Source organism: Neomonachus schauinslandi, chromosome 6 (assembly GCF_002201575.2).
Source record: "Neomonachus schauinslandi chromosome 6, ASM220157v2, whole genome shotgun sequence".
Lineage (NCBI taxonomy): Eukaryota > Metazoa > Chordata > Mammalia > Carnivora > Phocidae > Neomonachus > Neomonachus schauinslandi.
The window spans coordinates 5,519,717-5,537,496 of NC_058408.1; the positions used below are offsets into that span (position 1 = coordinate 5,519,717).

Here is a 17,780-nt window from a genome sequence, read left to right on the forward strand (position 1 = left end):
ATCATGGTGTTTTTTTTTTTTTAAGATTTTATTTATTAGAGAGATCGGGAGAGCACAGAAGGAAAGTGAGAAGGAGAAGCAACTCCCCGCTGAGCAGAGAGCCTGTTGCAGGACTTGATCCCAGGACCCTGGGAAAATGACCTGAGCCGAAGGCAGATGCTCAACTGACTGAGCCACCCGGGCTCTCTCTCACTGAAGTTTTGATTTGCATTTCCCTAACGGCTAATGGTGTTGAGCATCTTTTCGTAGACTTATTGGCCATTTAATTATCTATGTTTGGAGAGATACCTATTTAGATCCTTTGTCCATTTTTAAATTGGGTTGTGTTTTTATTATTGAGTTGTAAGAGTCTTTAGTATATTCTGGATACGTGTCCCTTACAGACATATGATCTGCAAATATTTTCTCTCACTCTGTGTTGTCTTTTTACTTTTTTTTTCCAATGTGAGTATAGCGGCCTACCGTGTTACGTTGGTTTCAGGTGTACAGCGTGCTGGGTCAGCTGCTCAGTACACCTGGCTGTGCTCAGCACAGTTGCAAGCACCATCTGTCCGCACACACCCTAGCGCACTACCATTGACTGTGTTCCCTGTGCCGTGCCTTTCGTTCATCTTTTTACTTTCTTAATGACATTGTTTGCAGCACAAAAATTTTTAATTTTGATAAAATCCAATTTATTTTTTTGTTACGATGGTTTTGGCACCGTATCTAAGAAACCAGCGCCTAATATAGGGTCGTGAAGATTGACTCCTGTGGTTTCTTCTCAGAGTTTTAATGTTTTAGCTCTTACATTCAGGTCTCCGATCCATTTTGCGTTACATTTTGTGTGTGTGTGTGGTAGAGATTTGAATGATTCTTTACCTTGGACTGAATATACTGTTTTTACTTTTTCTTACGGAGATAATAATGTAGGTACAGTCAGAAGGTGACTTCTAAAGTGGCAGGTGAAGTTTTTGTCGAGAGGAATGTTCGAAGGAGGAATAATCTGGTAACCTGTATGGCAAATTTAAGAGATTAGGATCAGGTCCCAAGTAGCCTACCTCCCACTACAGACATGAACACTAGTCTAAATCTTCCCCATTTCACAATGGGTCAGAATTGTATGAGGTGCCAGGGCCTGTCAGAGAACCCAGTTTTATGTGTTTTACTAGTGGTAGCAGGTGGACAGCTATAATGGGCTTACTTGGTTTTCTCCTCAGGGGTCTCTCTCTTTGGCTTGTCGGCCCTGTTGATCCCTGGGAACTTTGAGTCTCACTTGGAACTTGTGAAGTCCCTGTGTCTGGGGCCATCACTGATCTACACAGCCAAGTTTGCACTTGTCTTCCCTCTCATGTATCACACCTGGAATGGGATCCGACACTTGGTAAGTTAATTGTTGGTTTATACGTTTTCTGGGTGCAGGGCGTGTAGGGAAATGTGGGATTCTCTCCTTCATTGCCGGGGTTTAGTGCTACCCCTAAAGTGAGTTGTCTGGACCTTTGCTCAGGGGCTCCTGGGGAGAGCTAAACTAGATCCGTGCACACTCCTGGCAGCCCTGCTGGGGATCCCACTGAGCTCTGGGTGTAGGCCTGGCAGATACTTGGAGTGTCTCGGTGTGAACTGTTCTATTTTTAAGGGGCGTGTTGCTAAAAGAGACCCCTGAAGCCAGGTCATCCCTCTGATGTGTCAGGCCCTGTTCTAGACCTTGGGGTTTCAATTCTGAGCTAGATGGTTGCTGCTTTCAGTCGAACATTCCTATCAACCCAGGGTGACAAGTTCAGTTGGAGTTGAATACGTTAACTTTAGTTATCTTGACATTGGATTGCGTTAACTGTTTTTGGTTTTTGTTGAGCTCTTGGAGAAAATGAGGCCAACTTTAACAGTAACTGGATACCTAGGATCCCAGATTTTAATATTGGGGTTAGGAATCTTTTGATGGCCTGAAAACTGTCCATGCTTCCTCCTACATGACTTTTCTCCTTCTCTCGCTCTCTTTTTTTTAACTTCTGTTACTATTTTTAGTTTATTTATTTGAGAGAGAGTGCATGCATCTGTACTCAGGGCGCACTCACGAGCCAGGGAAGAGCAGAGGGAGAGGGACAGGCAGGCTCTACTGAGTGCAGAGCCCAACATAGGGCTCGATCCCAGGACCCTGAGATCTGACCTAAGCCAAAACCAAGAGTCAGACACTTACTTGATTGAGCCACCCAGGAGCCCCTCCTTCTCTCTTTCGCTCTTTTTTTTAAAGATTTTGTTTATTCATTAGAGAGAGAGAACACATGCACAGGAGAGAGAGTGAGAGACAGCGGGAGCAGGGACGGGGGAGAGGGAGAAGCAGGCTCCCTGCTGAGCAGGGAGCCCGGGGTGGGGCTTGATCCCAGAACCCCGGGATCAACACCTGAGCTGAAGGCAGATGCTTAACCACTGAGCCACCCAGGCACCACCTCCTTCTCTTTATATAATGGAATTAAAGCTTAATCATGCCTGCCCCAGGTCAGAGATCAGTCCCTCCTCCAGCATTTTAGGATTTCATGTTTTGTGGTCTCCCTACCCCTAGTATTGCTTTCTTTCCCAGGAAGACAATTATGATTCCATTCTTTCTTGTCTTCAGTTCCTTCCTAACCTGAGCCATCTGTCAGATGGATATTCTTGCCTTAATCTGACCTTTATAATTTCCACATCAGAATCTAGAGGCACGCACTCTCTGAATTTCAATCTGGTCCAATAGACAGTTTAATGGAATCAGAAAAGTGAGAGACTAAATGACCTATTAAGTGTATCTATCAACTGTTCCCTGGGGCAGTGTTCAGTTTGATTCACCATGAATTCACTTCCCTCCGGGAGGGGATAGAGAAGGAGGGCATTTCCATTAATGACTTCTTATTCCACAGAACCAATCTCTCTAATGAAAATCAGCTGATCAGCCTCCTCTGTTCACATCCGGGCTCTAGCAGGACTTACCACATATTTGCTTTTGTCTCAGTATGTGGGGAGGGAAGGGGAAGAGGTTTTGTAAAATCTCAGAACTCAGTCAAGGTTTTTCTGCCCTGGTTCCTGCCTGTAATGGTAAGCTCTTCGTTGAGAGAAGTGAGGAGCCTAAAGGCTTTTCTTACCCCTTAAATCTGCTTTTATTTTTTTCTTGTAGAAAGTACTGGCTCTTGAGTGTGGGACAGGATTTGATCTGTTCTTCATGACAGAGAGTCCTAGCTCTTGCCCTCTGAGCTTGGTAGTTGCCTTTCCAGAAGATCTAATGGGGAGAGGGGAGTGGAATTGATAGAAAAGAGTGGGAAGTGACCAGATCTCTGGCCTTCTAGAGAGTATCCCCCTGTCACCACCCGCCAGTAGGACTCCATTTTTTTTGGTAAAACACTGTACCTATATAAGTAAAACAGCTCTGTGTGGGGACCTGCTCGACCCCTAATCTGATCTAAGTAGAGCCTCGATTCTCCACCCCCCCCCCCCCCCCCCCCCCCCCCCCCCTCTGGTTCTCTAACTTTTAAGTACTCCTAATTTAGTTTAACATTCAGAGTGTGGGCGTTTGTGTTATATGGGGGCAGTCAAGTATGGAAAGTGTAGAACCTAAGAATTCTGCTTTTGCCCTAGGGGATCTTTTAGTGACTTAGATTATATATAATACGGCAGTATCCCTGGGGTACAGGAGAGGCTAGATCAGTGTTTTTAAAACCCTGGTTTTTGATGTAGTGGGTAGAAAACCAATTTAGTGGGTTATTACCAACACACCCAGAAATTTAGGGGCTCCTGGCTGGCTCAGTTGGTGGAGAGTGTGACTTTTGATCTTGGGGTTGTGGGTTTAAGCCCAGCATTGGGTGTACAGCTTACTTTAAAAACAAAAAACCAAAAAAACCCCAGAAATTTAATAGCATATAATACATAGAATGCAGCACACATACTAATGGTAAATATTGCTTATTCTTTCATGAACTTGTGCTGTAAATATACTGGCAAACGAAATTGAGAAATAGTGTCTAGATCCCAGGGGGTTTTTTAGAATTCTAGTTCTCTGACTGGATGTTACTTCCCGAGGCAGGGGTGGGGGGAGGTGGTGGTGGTTCTGTGGTTGACCGTATCTAAGAAACTATGTATCTTATATCCCTGTTGGAGCTTCACTGTATATGTTAATAAATTGTTTCAAAAGTCTTGCAGTTAAATGTTTACTAAATTTATTCGACCATGGAACTTTTCTCCCCCATGCAACACCTTTTAGCATTCTGAGGAACTGGTTTGTAGAGGAACACACTTTGGGAAACATTGATTTGGTTTTGTTCCATGAGGGAAAGTTTGATCTCTTTAGTCTGGAAGCTTTTGTACGTAGGGGCTATACTTCGTATATATGCCTTTTCTGTCACTGGGACAAGTGGGTGGTAGGTACCACGTTGTGGGTTTGAGAAAGGCGGGTCCAGGAGAAGTGCTTTTCCCTAGAACCACGCCAAGACCAGTTGCCCGTTCCATGAGGTGGAGCTCCTTTCTCAGAAAGGAGAGTACCCAGGGCCCTGATGGCTGAAATTCTTTCTTCTCTTTTTTTTCTTTTCTTTTTTCTGCAGATGTGGGACCTAGGGAAAGGCCTGAAGATTCCCCAGCTGGACCAGTCTGGAGTGGCTGTCTTGGTTCTTACTGTGTTGTCCTCTGTAGGGCTGGCAGCCATGTGAAGAGCTGAAGTTCCCAGCATTGTCTTCCCATAAATGAATCACTGACCTATCTTCCTGTTTGTCACTCTCTTCTCCAGCCAAGACAAAGTTCTCCCGATTTATTTAGACCCTTTTGTGCTTGCACATCCCCTCGGAGCTTAGCAACAGTAGAGTACCTCCTAGAACCCGAGCAGTGGAAGAGGGTCCGGTTTCCTCCCTTGTTTCTAAAGATAGAATGACTCAAAACTTCCCTTTTCCTGCCCCCAGCTTGCAGCCTTCTCTGGGCCTGGAAGCCCTCATTCTCTCTCCATATTGGGCCTTGATTTGTGCTGACGGTCAGCTTTTGGCTCCTTCTTCCCGAGACAGTGGAAACAGTGGAGGCTCTGTGGCCTCTGCTGTGGGGCTTTGGGTGCCATTGCCTGTGGGTTGCTAGCTTAAAGGACAGTTGTGTTCATTGGTCAGAGCCCAGGGTCTTCAGCACCCACACAGTATGACTGAAAGAAGAGGGATGGGGGTGGAGGGGAATTAGCCTGTCCCAGCTAGCTGGAGATAAAGAGGGTCAGTTGACTCTTAAAGCAGGTGCTTTGGGGAGAAGATATATAGCTTTTAATGCAAAAGGAAGATCCAGAAGATTACAATGAACCTATTAAGGGTTCCCCCCCCCCCCCCCCGCCTGCATTTCTGGAAAAACAAGCCTCTTTTCTAATCCAAATTCATGTGACATCTGTTTCTGAAACTGAATTAAAATACTCATTTTGTCTTTGACTCTCCTTGAAATCTAGAGAAACCAAGAGAATGGCGGTTGGGGAGGAGCCAATTTCCTCCCTCTCCCTCTGGTCTCAGGCATTTACATCCCCCAATCTGACCTTTCTTGGGAGGGAAACAGCTTGTCCTGCGGCCGACCGTTGAAACAGTGTTTAGGGAATCAAATGCAAGTAGCCAGAGATGGAATATCGTGCAGAGGCCTCGGAGAAGGAAGGAGCAAGAGAAAGGAGGTTAAGCATGTGGAAGCTTTGCATTATCACAGGCTCCAGAATCCCACTGAGAACTGCTCATAAACCTCAGGGTACAGTTCAGCAAATGATGATCCAGTAAGGGAGCCCGAGGACCAGTGGAGGTGGCAGCTAAGGGATGATGAGCTAAGTATATAGACTGGGAGAGAAAGGAGAGCTCTGCTCCTCCTAAGAGAGGAGGGATCGTTGAAGACCTGGCAAAAATTTGTAATTTAATGGGAAAGCTTGCTGCTTTTAAAATCCATATGGGCCGGCCTCTTGAATCTCTCACTCCCTTGGCAGGAGTGCTGTTTTGATAGTCTTTGGAAACTCAAGGGTAGCAGATCTATCTTGTCTGAGTTGTTGGCCAGCCAGTTAAAGCAGTGGGTTGGAGAGGAGGAGCAATGACTGTAATTGGTGGCAGTTGGACAGGAAGACCTCACTGAAGCTAAGACAGTGGGGACCTGCCGCCTCAACAGTCTTCCTCCCAGTTCCCAAGTGGTCTTCTGCTTTACGTGATGATCACATCTCCTTTCTTGCTGGGCTAGCCTGGGAAGCCTTTGTAGCCTTCCTTCAGTTTAAACCCTGTGTCCTCTGTACTTGTCCTTGGAGTGGGGGACAGGGGTTCATGAGGGAACACTTTGGCATTGGAGCTGGGAAGGGTTTGGCAAGGGCATTACACTGAACAGCCATCGGCAGGAAGCCTGCAGAATAGGAGAATGATAAGCAGATGTTGAAAGCTGGGAAGTGGATAAGGAACTTCTTATCCTTTTTTGGTGGCGTCCTACCATTTGGATGATTGGGGTTGGGGTACAGTAGTCCTCATGTTTGTTATTCTGCCCTAAATTTCTACTTACCATCTCTCTTTGTTTTTCTTCTCTGACTTCCAATCACTTTTGTGTTTTCCCTTTTCAAACTCTATATGTACTTTTGCTTGAGTTTTACTTTTATAACTCTCTCTAGTTTGTCTTCCCCGTGTGTTCTGTCGTCAGATGTGAAGTCGTAGACAAGGATAGTGTCTTCTACTCTAGCTTCCCTTCCCTTTTCTTCCTCCATCTTCTCCAGATATGCATATGCATTCTACCAAACAATCGTATTTCTGACTTAGAAGTAGTTGTGCATGCTCAGGATGAAAAGTGAGGGGCTGGGGGTGAGAGACTGGTTCTTTGAGGTTTCTTTCTTTTTTTTTTTTAAGACTTTATTTATTTATTTGACAGAGAGAGACACAGTGAGAGAGGGAACACAAGCAGGGGGAGTGGGAGAGGGAGAAGCAGACTCCCCACTGAGCAGGGAGCCCAATGCAGGGCTCGATCCCAGGACCCAGAGATCATGACCTGAGCTGAAGGCAGACGCTTAACGACTGAGCCACCCAGGCGCCCCTGAGGTTTCTTTTGCTACAGTTCAGACCAGCTTCCTCTTGGTCACTTTTGGAGGATGGCTGACTCAGTCCTTGTAAAAATGTGTTCCACCTCAAGCCACTGCCGTGTTCTTTTTCCTGCTCTATTTCCTCCAACCTGCCTCCTAGTCATGGGTTATAAGAGGCAGCCATACCAGGAGGAAAAAAACATCCAAATCAGTAATAGATTCAACAAATGATGTTTATTTTCCAAGTTTGCCTTTATTCCCACCCTATAATTCCCCTGTTCTACGTCCCTCACTGGGGGTCCTGCTTACATCACTAAGTCTCTAGACAAGTTTTCTCAGTGTGGTCCCTTGGTCCCTCTGGAATTCCAGGTTTGTATTTCTGGACTGCAGCTGGATTAGGACCTGCCCAGTGTTTTAGCATGCATGGGCTCCCTGGTGGGCTCTTGAGAGAGTTGGCTGGGCTTTGGGGACCTGGAGTGTGACCTGCAGAGGGGTGTGAGCTTTGGGGTTGGTCTGGGGAATTGAGATTTACAGCTGGGGAGCTGGGAATTATGGTTGGACTCGAGGCTTGTTGTACAGTTTTTGTGGTAAGCTTCCCGAGTTTCCTCTGACTGTCTGGATCATGAGGCTGCCGGGTAGAATGGAAGAGACAGTCATATTTCTGGTCAGGCCTAGATCATTCCCAATCCATCTTAGAATTCTCACACCCTTTCTCCCTATACCATGGACAAAAGGTCAGATCAGATCATTTTGTACTGTGGGGGGTAATATGTCCTTAGCACGTCTCTTTAGGTGTCGGAAGACAGGGACTAGATAGGGTAAGACAGAATTGGTTAAAGGTTCCCCCTGCTGGGATAGTGGTGGTATAACAGGCATTTTTGAGATTCAAAAGAAATGCAGATAATAGGATTTGAGGTTAGGTGGGAGGGATAGATACCTTGCCTAAGATTTCAGGACGCAGCCCATTGGAGGCCTTGAGCAAATCAGGATTTTTCTGTATCCATTTGGTGAGGGAGGCAGCACCAGCAACTGTACGGGAGGTCAGGGTCACCTGAGCAGGGGGTATCTTCAGAGGCATTTGCCAGGTACCCATGAAAGATCCCCAAGGACTTGCCTAAAAGGAAGAAGACGAGGTTCTTCAACAGGCTTCTCCCAGGACTACTGGCCTATTGGCAGGTCTGTTGTCTTCCTTCCACCCTTCACCCTTGGGTTGCATGGTAATGAAATCAGAGTGAAAGCACAGTCTCCCAGTCTCCCCACTCATCCTTTACCCCCTTTCTCATTTAGGTTACCCTGATTTTTTCATAACATTAACTCTCATGGCTTAACTTAAATTCCATGTCCTTAGGCTAGGTCTAGCAGAGTACTCACTGCGTAAGTGTCATCATGTGAAGGCGTTCATTCATCAGTTTAAGGCGTTCCAGGTGCTAAGCACAGCTCTATCGTGTTGGATAAACTGGCTGGAAGTTTGGGGGCAGTCATGTTGCAGTGGGAATCAGATTGAACTTTAATTTCCAGATAGTGGCCGTGCTAGATTGCAAACCTCCCATCTCGGTTACTCCGTTTCTGTGCCCCAGTTCTCTACCTTCCTCAGTAGGAGTGGGGATCAGTATCTCACCTTGGAACGGGGCACCGAAGGCAACAGATGACCACGATCATTGGCGATAATCTGAGTGTAGCCTTCATGGGAAGAAATTCTCTGGGTAGAGGTGAGGAGAGAACTGCTTGTGAAAATGGAGTGGAAAAGAGACTTAAGGTATCCAAGGGGTTCAAGTTAAGGGCTGAGGGAGAGGAGGATATGGGAATTCAGAGGCGGCTAAAGGAATTAGGTGCCAGTGAGTTACAGAGAACGTGGTGGAAAGAATCAGAAACTGGTGCTTTGGGAGCACTGCACATGCAATACCTCTTTTGTTGGCTTGGCGGGAGACCAGTTCCGTAGATACTTGGGTGAGAAAGCTTTTTCGTACTGTGGAGAGAAAGATGAGAATCTCTGTGAGTCTCGAAGGCCCCGTGCCCGGGAAATGATGACGAGGCACAGTTCTTTAGAGTTGAGGACCAAAGACCTGAACAGCCAAGCTAGGCTTTAACTCACTATAGAAGGGATGTAATTTTTTGGTCTAAATGTATACTGTTCAACATGGCGCCGCTAGCCACATGTGGTTATCGGACACTTGAAATGTGACTAGTCCCAGTGGAGGTGCTTTGTAATTTCGGAGAGTTAGTACAAAAAAAGAGAATGTGAGCATCTTATTACACCTTTATAAATATTGATTAAACATTGAAATAATATTTTAGACTTATCAGGTTAAATATATTATTAAGGTTAATTTTATTTCTTTTTAGTGTTTTTCATATAGCTACTAGAAAAGTTTAAATTACATTTGTGACTCGCATTATCTTTTTTTTTTTTAAAGATTTTATTTATTTATTTGACAGAGAGAGACACAGTGAGAGAGGGAACACAAGCAGGGGGAGTGGGAGAGGGAGAAGCAGGCTTCCCGTGGAGCAGGGAGCCTGATGTGGGCCTCGATCCCAGGACCCTGGGATCATGACCTGAGCCGAAGGCAGACGCTTAATGACTGAGCCACCCAGGCGCCCTCGCATTATCTTTTTATTGGGCAGTCCTGGTCTAGACCAGGGGTGGGCAAATGTGGCCCATGGGCCCAATCCATCCTCCTGTCTGTCCTGGGATGACTTGAGAAAGCAAAGAATGGTTTTTACAGATGGGTATTTGCAATTGATTTGATAAAAGGGAACAGTAGCTTTGCTGTTCTACTCCATACTCCTCCCAATGAAGTAAAGTGTTTTCTCATCCCAAAAGAATTCTATTTTTTCATTAGTATTACAAAAAATTACGGTTACAATATTTCGAATTTTGTCAAAAAATTTATGGAAAAATATTTTCTCTTGCTATTGTTAAGTACCTACAGAACATCTCTGATTTTGCCACATGGCCCCCAAAATAAAATATTTACCCTTTGACCCTTTACAGAAAAAACCCTGCTGACCTCTTATGTAGATCCTGCAAACAACCCTGAGAGGCCTTTTGCTTGTCCATGGGCCCTCTCTACCCTGACGAGCTAAAGAAGTGAAAAATACCATCTCACCCCACGTTCAGCTATTCATTCAATAATCAGAATCCTCTGGGAGGGTCAGTCCAAACGCAAAATTCAATGTTAGAGATGGAAAAAGAGCTTACCTGGTTGGCACTGTAGTTAGTGGCCATGATCCTGCCACTTCGTGCTGTTTACCTTTGTTGCCTGGCAACTGCAGAAGGCGGACCTTCCAGGCCTGCCCGCCCCTTCTACTTGTTACTCACTTTCTTGGATGACACTGCCCCAACCTTTCCCCGGAAATTCAGGTTTGTTTTCATTTTAGAGATAACGAGAGACAAAGTAAATAAATACGAAAAAATGAGCTGAAGAGCGGCCCTGTCTTTTTAATAGCATAACTTACCCTACTTAACAAACCGTGGAACACCAAGCGCTGTGTTTTGGGGGCAGTGTGCTGGAATGTACCCTGGACTTGAGAGCCAGGCACTGGGGTTGGAGTCCTCACTTGACATAGCATCATGGGAGCTGTGTGACGTTAAACGATTGGCTCCCCTTCTAAGTTTCTGTAGACTCATTTATATTGTGAAGATAACTTAGCTGCCTTTACAGGGTACGTGGCATAAAGTGGGAGGTGGCCGGTCAGTATCACTGCATAGTAGGTACTGGTGAGACTCAGGTTATAGGGTCCACTTCTTCATTTTCTCAGAGTAACAAAGGAACAATGTTTAATTTTTTTATTTTATTTTTTTTTAAGATTTTATTTATTTATTTGACAGAGAGAGACACAGCGAGAGAAGGAACACAAGCAGGGGGAGTGGGAGAGGGAGAAGCAGGCCTCCTGCCGAGCAGGGAGCCTGATGTGGGACTCGATCCCAGGACCCTGGGATCATGACCTGAGCCGAAGGCAGACGCTTAACGACTGAGCCACCCAGGCGCCCCTAGGAACAACGTTTTAAAAAGCGACTCAGATTTATCCCCAGAAGGAAGAAGCGTATCTTGTCCTCTGTCCTTGAATGACTCCGGTCTCCTCCCTCCCTCTAGGATCGCAGGGCCTAAGACCACAGGTGTGTGGTGTTGGCAGGGGTGAGGTAGAATTGGGAGCCAGTGGCAGGAGACTGGGCAGGGATGGAGAAAGCGATGCTGTGGAAAGCGCCAGGTTTGGAGAGCTCAGTGGTGGTGCCAGGACACAAACCTAATATTGGTGGGACTGGGCAACCCCTCCGAGACTCGTCTAAAATGGCATTATCGTATCCATCTCCTGGGTTGTTAGAATAAATGAGAAAGTGAAACTGCTTTATGAGTTGTAAGTCTATTTATAACATGGGATGTGAAGATGAAAGGAAAAAACAAGTAAGTTGTTCAAAGAAATCGTTGAGAACCAAGAGAGCATTATAGGGGGACAGTTGTCAGTCCTTGTTTTGCCCCCAAAGTCATCATCCCAACTGACACATCAAGTATAAGAGCACTCCTACACTTGGAGAGAGGGAGGTAAAACAGCCCTTGTTCGGTAGGCTCACGTGGGAAACAGCCGGAGAACGTGAGGTCTGGGAAGAGGTCTTCTGTGTATCCCTGTGGTTCTCGGCACTCTAGAGTGATAACCTTCAGAACCAAGGACTTTGCTCTAGGACATCCACTGTGTCCTCAAAGCCAGGGATAGTCAAACAACCCATTTCTCTTAGAACTTCTGTCTTCAGCTGGTATGGTTTTCCGATAGAGTTGTAAGATTATCTGATGACTGCACTCTTATTTTTAAAAATCAACTAGTTTTTGTTTAATGGAAAAAGTAATGTACATGGGGTGGATCATTCCATTTTTACAGAAGGATGTTTAATGAAAAGCAAATCTCCATCTGACTTCAACTCCCAGTCTTGTTCCTCAGAGGCGATTGCTGTTACTATTACTATAGTAACTACTTTTACTATTTCTTGTGTCTCCTTCCAGAAATATTCTATGCATTCTAACACTAACAGTGGCAAAATCTCCACATTGTTCTGTGATTGTTTTTTTACTATCTTGGGGATGTTTTTTCATGACAGTATATTATTCCATTTGGATGATCAGTTAGGTTATTTCCAGTCTGTTGTTGTTATAGACATTCTTTTTAAGATTTGTTTATTTGAGAGAGAGAGTGCGTGAGCAGGGGGGGGGGCAGAGGAAGAGAGCGAGGGGAGGCAGACTCCTCGCTGAGTGGGGAGCTCGTCACGGGGCTTAATCTCCCGAAACTGAGACCATGACCTGAACGGAAACCGAGTTGGACACTTAACTGACTGAGCCACCCAGGCGCCCCTGTTATAGACAGTCTTGCAATGAAAAGCTATATATATATATATATGTATATCTTTATGAATATATATAGATAGGTTATAATTTTATGAACATGTGATCGATACATTTCTAAAAGTGAATTGCAAAGTCAAATGGCTTGTGCAATTAGAATGCAAGTTGCCAAAGACATTGTGCCAGTTTATACATCTTCTGACCGTATCTGAGAGGCCTAGTCTTCTCTTTCCAACACTACTACTCATGATTTTACTGTTTTTGTCAATCTGATAATAAGAATGAACATAATTACTATATGCCAGCCACGGTTCTAATTGCTTTTTATTACATTTTCTCATTTGGTTCTTATAACCACCCCAGCCAAGGAAACTGGGGCATACACAGTAAGGAGTAGAGCCAGCATTTAATCCCAAGTATTCTGACTCTAGAGCCATCAATTTTAACCATTACATTATATTGTCTCTTATGTTGGATGTAAAACATGGTGTAGCATTGTTTTAAATTTGCATTTCTTCAATTTTATGATTTTTTTCCATGTTTATGAGCCTTTTTATTTCTTTTATTATTATTTTTTCATAAAAATAACTTTCTGTGTCTTTTGCCATTTGCTGTTGGGCTGTTGATCATTTTTACTAATCTGTCTGACTTCTTTATATATTCAGGAAATTAGTCCTTTTGTCAAATATGTTGCAAATATTTCCTGCCAGTGTATCTGTCATTTAATTTGTTGGTAGCCACCGTTTTTTTTTTGTTGTTGTTGTTGTTGTTTTGCACCATGGACATGTTTTTAATATTTATGTAGTCAAATTTATTGCTCTTTCTTTGTATGCTTCTGGGTCTTATGCTTTGAATGGCTTTTTGTAAATTCCAATGTTTAAAAAAATAATTCACCCATAGTTTGTTTTTATATTTAAATTTTTGTTCCTCCTAGAATTTATTTTGGTGACTACACTAAGATCAGGCTCCAGATGCCTAACTAGTTGTCTCAGCATCATTCCTTAATTTATTTGGGTCTGTTTCTGGATCCTCTAACCCATTATTCTTGGGGGAGAGGTGCCCATTTTAGGTTATTTGTCTCTTTAAAATCCAATCCTGGCTTGGTCCTATGTGAATTCTCTAGTTAGAACTTCACAAACAGTAGGAAATTGTAAATAATAACAGGCAATTTCAAGCTTCTAATAAAATCATACTGAAGTGTAGTCTTTCTTTGGATTGACGGGTTGCCTTCAGCCACAGGTGATGGTCTTTCATTGGATCAGATTTAACTCTTTCAAGGTTGGAAGGCCTCATAAAGGTCCCATTCACAAAATATGCCTCAAGGTATTCTCATCGTTTGTTTCAGTTCTCTGATGCCTGAAATTAGACCTCAGGAAATCTTTTATTTGGATTGCGATCATCTGCATTGAATTACAAGTGTACTTTGTTATCTACAGGTAATGGATAAATTGTACCTAATTGGGGGCAACCACCCACATGATCTGTGGAGTCAGACTGCCTGGCTTAAATTCTAGCTCTTCCGGAAGGGTGTGACCTTGGACAAGTGACTTAATCTTTCTCATCTCAGTTCCTTTAGAGCATGAAATGGGGATAGTCTTAGTTTTCAAGCAGTAAACATTTGTGACATTGCCCAGGAGGACACCGAGGCAAAGTGAGTGCTCAGTACGTTTGGCATCACTGCTGGCTCAGGACCCCCCAGTAAAAAGAGGTACCTATTCAGGTTACCTTAAACAGAAAAGGGGGACATTTATTTATAAAGTTATAGGAGATATATAGCAGATCCCAAAAGTAGGAAGTATAGTTTGGGCCTTACGGAGTACAAGAATGTGGAAGGTAGATCATGGTCAGGAAGAGAGAGATTTTTTTTCCATCTGTTTTTCACCAGAGTGCTTTATTCTTACTTCTCCACAAGCCAGTCAGCATCCTCAGGTACGTTGGGCTTGTTATCTTTCTTGCAACCTAGTTAGAGTCTTACTAACGTAATAGGAGAGAAGGAGAAGGAGAAAAAGAATACTGGTCAGTTTCAGTGGAGAGAGACCATAGACGATAAAGGTTTCCTGCTTTTGCTTTGAACCAGTAGATCTTTTTTAAGAAAATAAGTGATAACTTTCCCATAGCCAGTTACCAGTTTTTGTGTAGTTTGTCAAAGGTTGTGTGCCTATACAAAAAATAGAAATAATAAATAGAAACATGTATTTTTTTCATCGCTGTTACATTTTACACAAATTATATCATATCATACTACTTACGTTAAGATTAAGAGATGTATTTTGGGGGCACCTGGGTGACTCTGTAGAGTATGTGACTCTCGATCTCGGGGTTGTAAATTCGAGCCCCACGTTGGGTGTAGAGATGACTTAAAAATGAAATCTTAAAAAAAGAAAAAATATTTCGAATACCATTACATATTAGTGCATAAAGCTTTCTTATAGCTGCTTAGTATTACACGGACGATGTGTTACACTTTATCTAATCAGTGTCCTATGCTGAACATTTAGTTCTGTTGCTGTTACAACAATGCAGAGATGAATAACTTTGTACAGGTGTTATTTTGCATCTTTGTGAGCATATCTGTGGGATAAACTTATAGAAATGAAATTATACAGTAAAAATACAAGGGTATTGCATTTTTTTTTAAGATTTTAAGTCATCTCTATACCCAGCTTGGGGCTCGAATTTACAACCCTGAGATCGAGAGTCGCAGGCTCCACCAACTGAGCCAGCCAGTTGCCCTGCTGCATTTTGATAGAGAGTGCCCAATTGTCTTCCAAAGAGGTTATACTCCATCCAGCCATGTGTCAGATTCTCTGGCAAATTTTGGAGTATTGATAGAATTGACTAGATATCTACGATGTTTGCTTTCATCCCATACTCCTTCCCAGATATTAAAGGGATCTAGAGCAACTTCTCCCTCAGAAATTTGCATTGTTGGATAAACTACCTTATTAGGTGCTTTCTAATTTATAACAGCCAAAAGTCAGCAACATGTACTTTCGACGTATTTTTCTTCCCATGGTAATTTTTATTTTATTTGTATTTTTTCCTCATGGTAATTTTAAAAAACAGAAATCATTAGTAAACCCCTCCCCAATAGTAAAACCTCGGGCATCTCATCTATTACAATTTGACCCCTGAATCTTTGTCTCTAGTCATACCATCAGCTCCCCAAGGTTTCTTCCAGATAGTTCCAAGGTACGCTGCATATTACTTCATTGGGGCAGGTGGCGGTGAATCTAGATTAGAACCTGGCTTGTGCCTATTTTCCTGGGCTCACAGGATCTTATCTGACCAAGCTACTGGCTCACCCTTGAACTATCCATGTCCCATGGCTTCTGTCTATTCCCTTAGAATTCCACACACAGTACAGTTCTGTGCACAGTAAGCAGGGAAGAGATGGATGGCCGCAAATAAAGAGGTTACTTCAAAACTTCTCTATAGGTTACGAATTTCTGATTCTATTTTCTTCCCCTCTATTGGAAACTGCTATTATATCTCCCCACACACACCCTAAAAGAAGAATATTCTTGATCAGAACCCTTCCTGAGGAATCCAGAGAACAAGGTGTATACAACCAAAATGCCTGGAGGGACAGCAGTATCTCTTGCTTGCGGTGAGAATGAAACGTATGTTTCCTTGGCTGTAATGGAGTCTGTAGCATATGATAGCTGTGTGCTTGGACAGCATGGGGGGTGGCCATAAAGTCTGAAAACAGATACTATTATTTTATCATGTATTGACACACGATTTCAAACCATGAATATGTATTCTTTTATGTTCCCGGGTTTCTTGGCAACCCTGAAATCTAGTACAGCTATCGATGAGAGTTCAGGGAGAGTATATGAGAAGTAGTCATTGTCAGGTACAGATGTTAACTAGGACTAGACAGATTTTGCCTCAGGTTAGCTGCTGGAGGAGAGCAAGAAGAGGGGGGTTAAGAGAGTTCTAGACTGGGGCACCTGGCTGGCTCAGTGGGTAGGGCATGGGACTCTTGCCCTAGGGGTTGTGAGTTCAAGCCCCAAGTTGAGCATAGAGCCCACTTAAAAAAAAAAAAAAAAACACTATAGAAAGTACTATAGAAAGTACAAGACATTAAAAAAAGAGAGAGAGATTCCTAGATTGGTTTGATGTTTCTCCATATTAGGAGTCTTTCAAACATACTGCTGACACCAGACGTGGGGTGGGGGGTCCCACACCGAGCAGTTCAGTGACTCCAGCGGGGCGGCCTACAATGTAACTCCGTTCCAACACAGTCCACCTAGAGATGGTATCAGGTCCCTGAGGTGAGGGCTCAGTCCCACAAGACCAACCCCTCCTCCACCCCCACCCCAGTTCAGGTGTCAGCTGCCAAGTCCAGATTGTCACCTGGGCTTCTGCCTGATGGCTGTAAGGGAGAGGTTCTCATGACCATCTCCTGGAGTTTAATTAATTTGCTAGCGTGGCTCACAGAACTCAGGAAAACTGTCGGTACTGTTTCCCAGCTTATTATAAATGGATGTGATTAAGGCTACAGAGGAACACCCAGAGGAAAGAGATGCTTTGGGCAAGGTATGTGGGCTGGGGTGTGGTGCTTGCACGCCCTCTCCAGGCATGCCCCTCACCCCGCTCCTTCTCATGTTCACCCACCGGGAAGCCCTCCAAACCCTGTACTATTGGGGTTTTTAGGGAGCCTGCATCACCTAGGCATGATCAATTATTAACTCCATTTCCAGCCCCTCCTCCCTCTCCGGAGAATTGGGGTGGGGCTGAAAATTCTAGGCTTCTAATCAGGTCTCCGGTCTTTCTGGTGACCGGCCCCCATCCAGAAGCCCCCACAGAGTTGCCTCAGAACAAAGACTCTCCTATTGCCCAGGAAATTCCAAGGGATTTAGGAGCTCTGTGTAAGGAACTAGGGTCAGAGACCAAATACCAGAGCAAAAGATCCTCCTAGCGCTCTTATCACTTAGAAATTATAGGGGTTTTAGGAGCTCCGCCAGGAGCAGGGATGGGAGGGGCAAAGACCAATATAGATATTCTCATGTGGTCACGTAGACAATAGCCAAAAAGAGAGAGAACTTAGGTATTGTATAAAAGTTTTAGGATAGGGTGCCTATGGTTGAGCGTCTGCCTTCGGCTTGGGTCTTGATCCCAGGGTCCTGGGATTGAGTCCCGCATCGGGCTCCCTGCTCCTTGGGAGCCTGCTTTTCCCTCTGCCTCTCTCTCTCTCTCTCATGAATAAATAAATAAAACCTTTTTAAAAAAAGTTTTAGGATAAAGGTAACCATTAGAATAAAAATACAAACTCTTCCTAAATGCCAGAAGGTATGTTAAAAAAAAAGGGAAGTGAGGGGAGAGGAGGAAGCAAATGAAATAGATCACATGGTGAAAGACTTAAATATATAAAAATATAACATAGGGGCGCCTGGGTGGCTCAGTCGGTTAAGCATCTGACCGGCTCAGGTCACAATCTTGGGGTCCTCGGATGGAGCCCT

At 44.0% G+C, this 17,780-nt stretch overlaps 2 protein-coding genes across 3 annotated transcripts in view; one reads left to right on the forward strand and one right to left on the reverse strand.

The window, feature by feature from the left end:
• Positions 1–5,396, forward strand: part of SDHC (succinate dehydrogenase complex subunit C) — a 34,144-nt gene extending 28,748 nt beyond the window's left edge. For both annotated transcript variants that reach the window (XM_021682045.2, XM_044915888.1), the window contains 2 exons: positions 1,200–1,363; positions 4,542–5,396. In XM_021682045.2, coding sequence (XP_021537720.1) covers positions 1,200–1,363; positions 4,542–4,646 — 269 coding nt within the window. In that variant the 3' untranslated portion in view covers positions 4,647–5,396. The remainder of the gene's footprint in view (positions 1–1,199; positions 1,364–4,541) is intronic.
• A 1,899-nt stretch (positions 5,397–7,295) lies between these two features.
• CFAP126 (cilia and flagella associated protein 126) lies at positions 7,296–10,208 on the reverse strand. Its single transcript, XM_021681826.1, has 5 exons — positions 10,182–10,208; positions 8,886–8,948; positions 8,601–8,681; positions 7,920–8,096; positions 7,296–7,610 (listed from the first exon to the last, which is right to left on the reverse strand). The coding sequence occupies exons 1-5, from the start codon at positions 10,206–10,208 to the stop codon at positions 7,296–7,298; spliced, it is 663 nt and encodes a 220-aa protein (XP_021537501.1).
• Between the last annotated feature and the right edge of the window lie 7,572 nt (positions 10,209–17,780).

Bases quoted from the DNA above. Each gene is read 5' to 3' on its own strand.
- CFAP126 (XM_021681826.1), bottom strand. From the start codon at position 10,208: ATGGCCACTAACTACAGTGCCAACCAG. The intron at 8,682-8,885 runs GTATTGCATGTG...ACCTCTACCCAG, and splicing joins CCGCCAAGCCAACAAAAGAG to AGAATTTCTTCCCATGAAGG. The intron at 8,097-8,600 runs GTGAGATACTGA...TCTTCCTTTTAG, and splicing joins CTTCGGTGCCCCGTTCCAAG to GCAAGTCCTTGGGGATCTTT.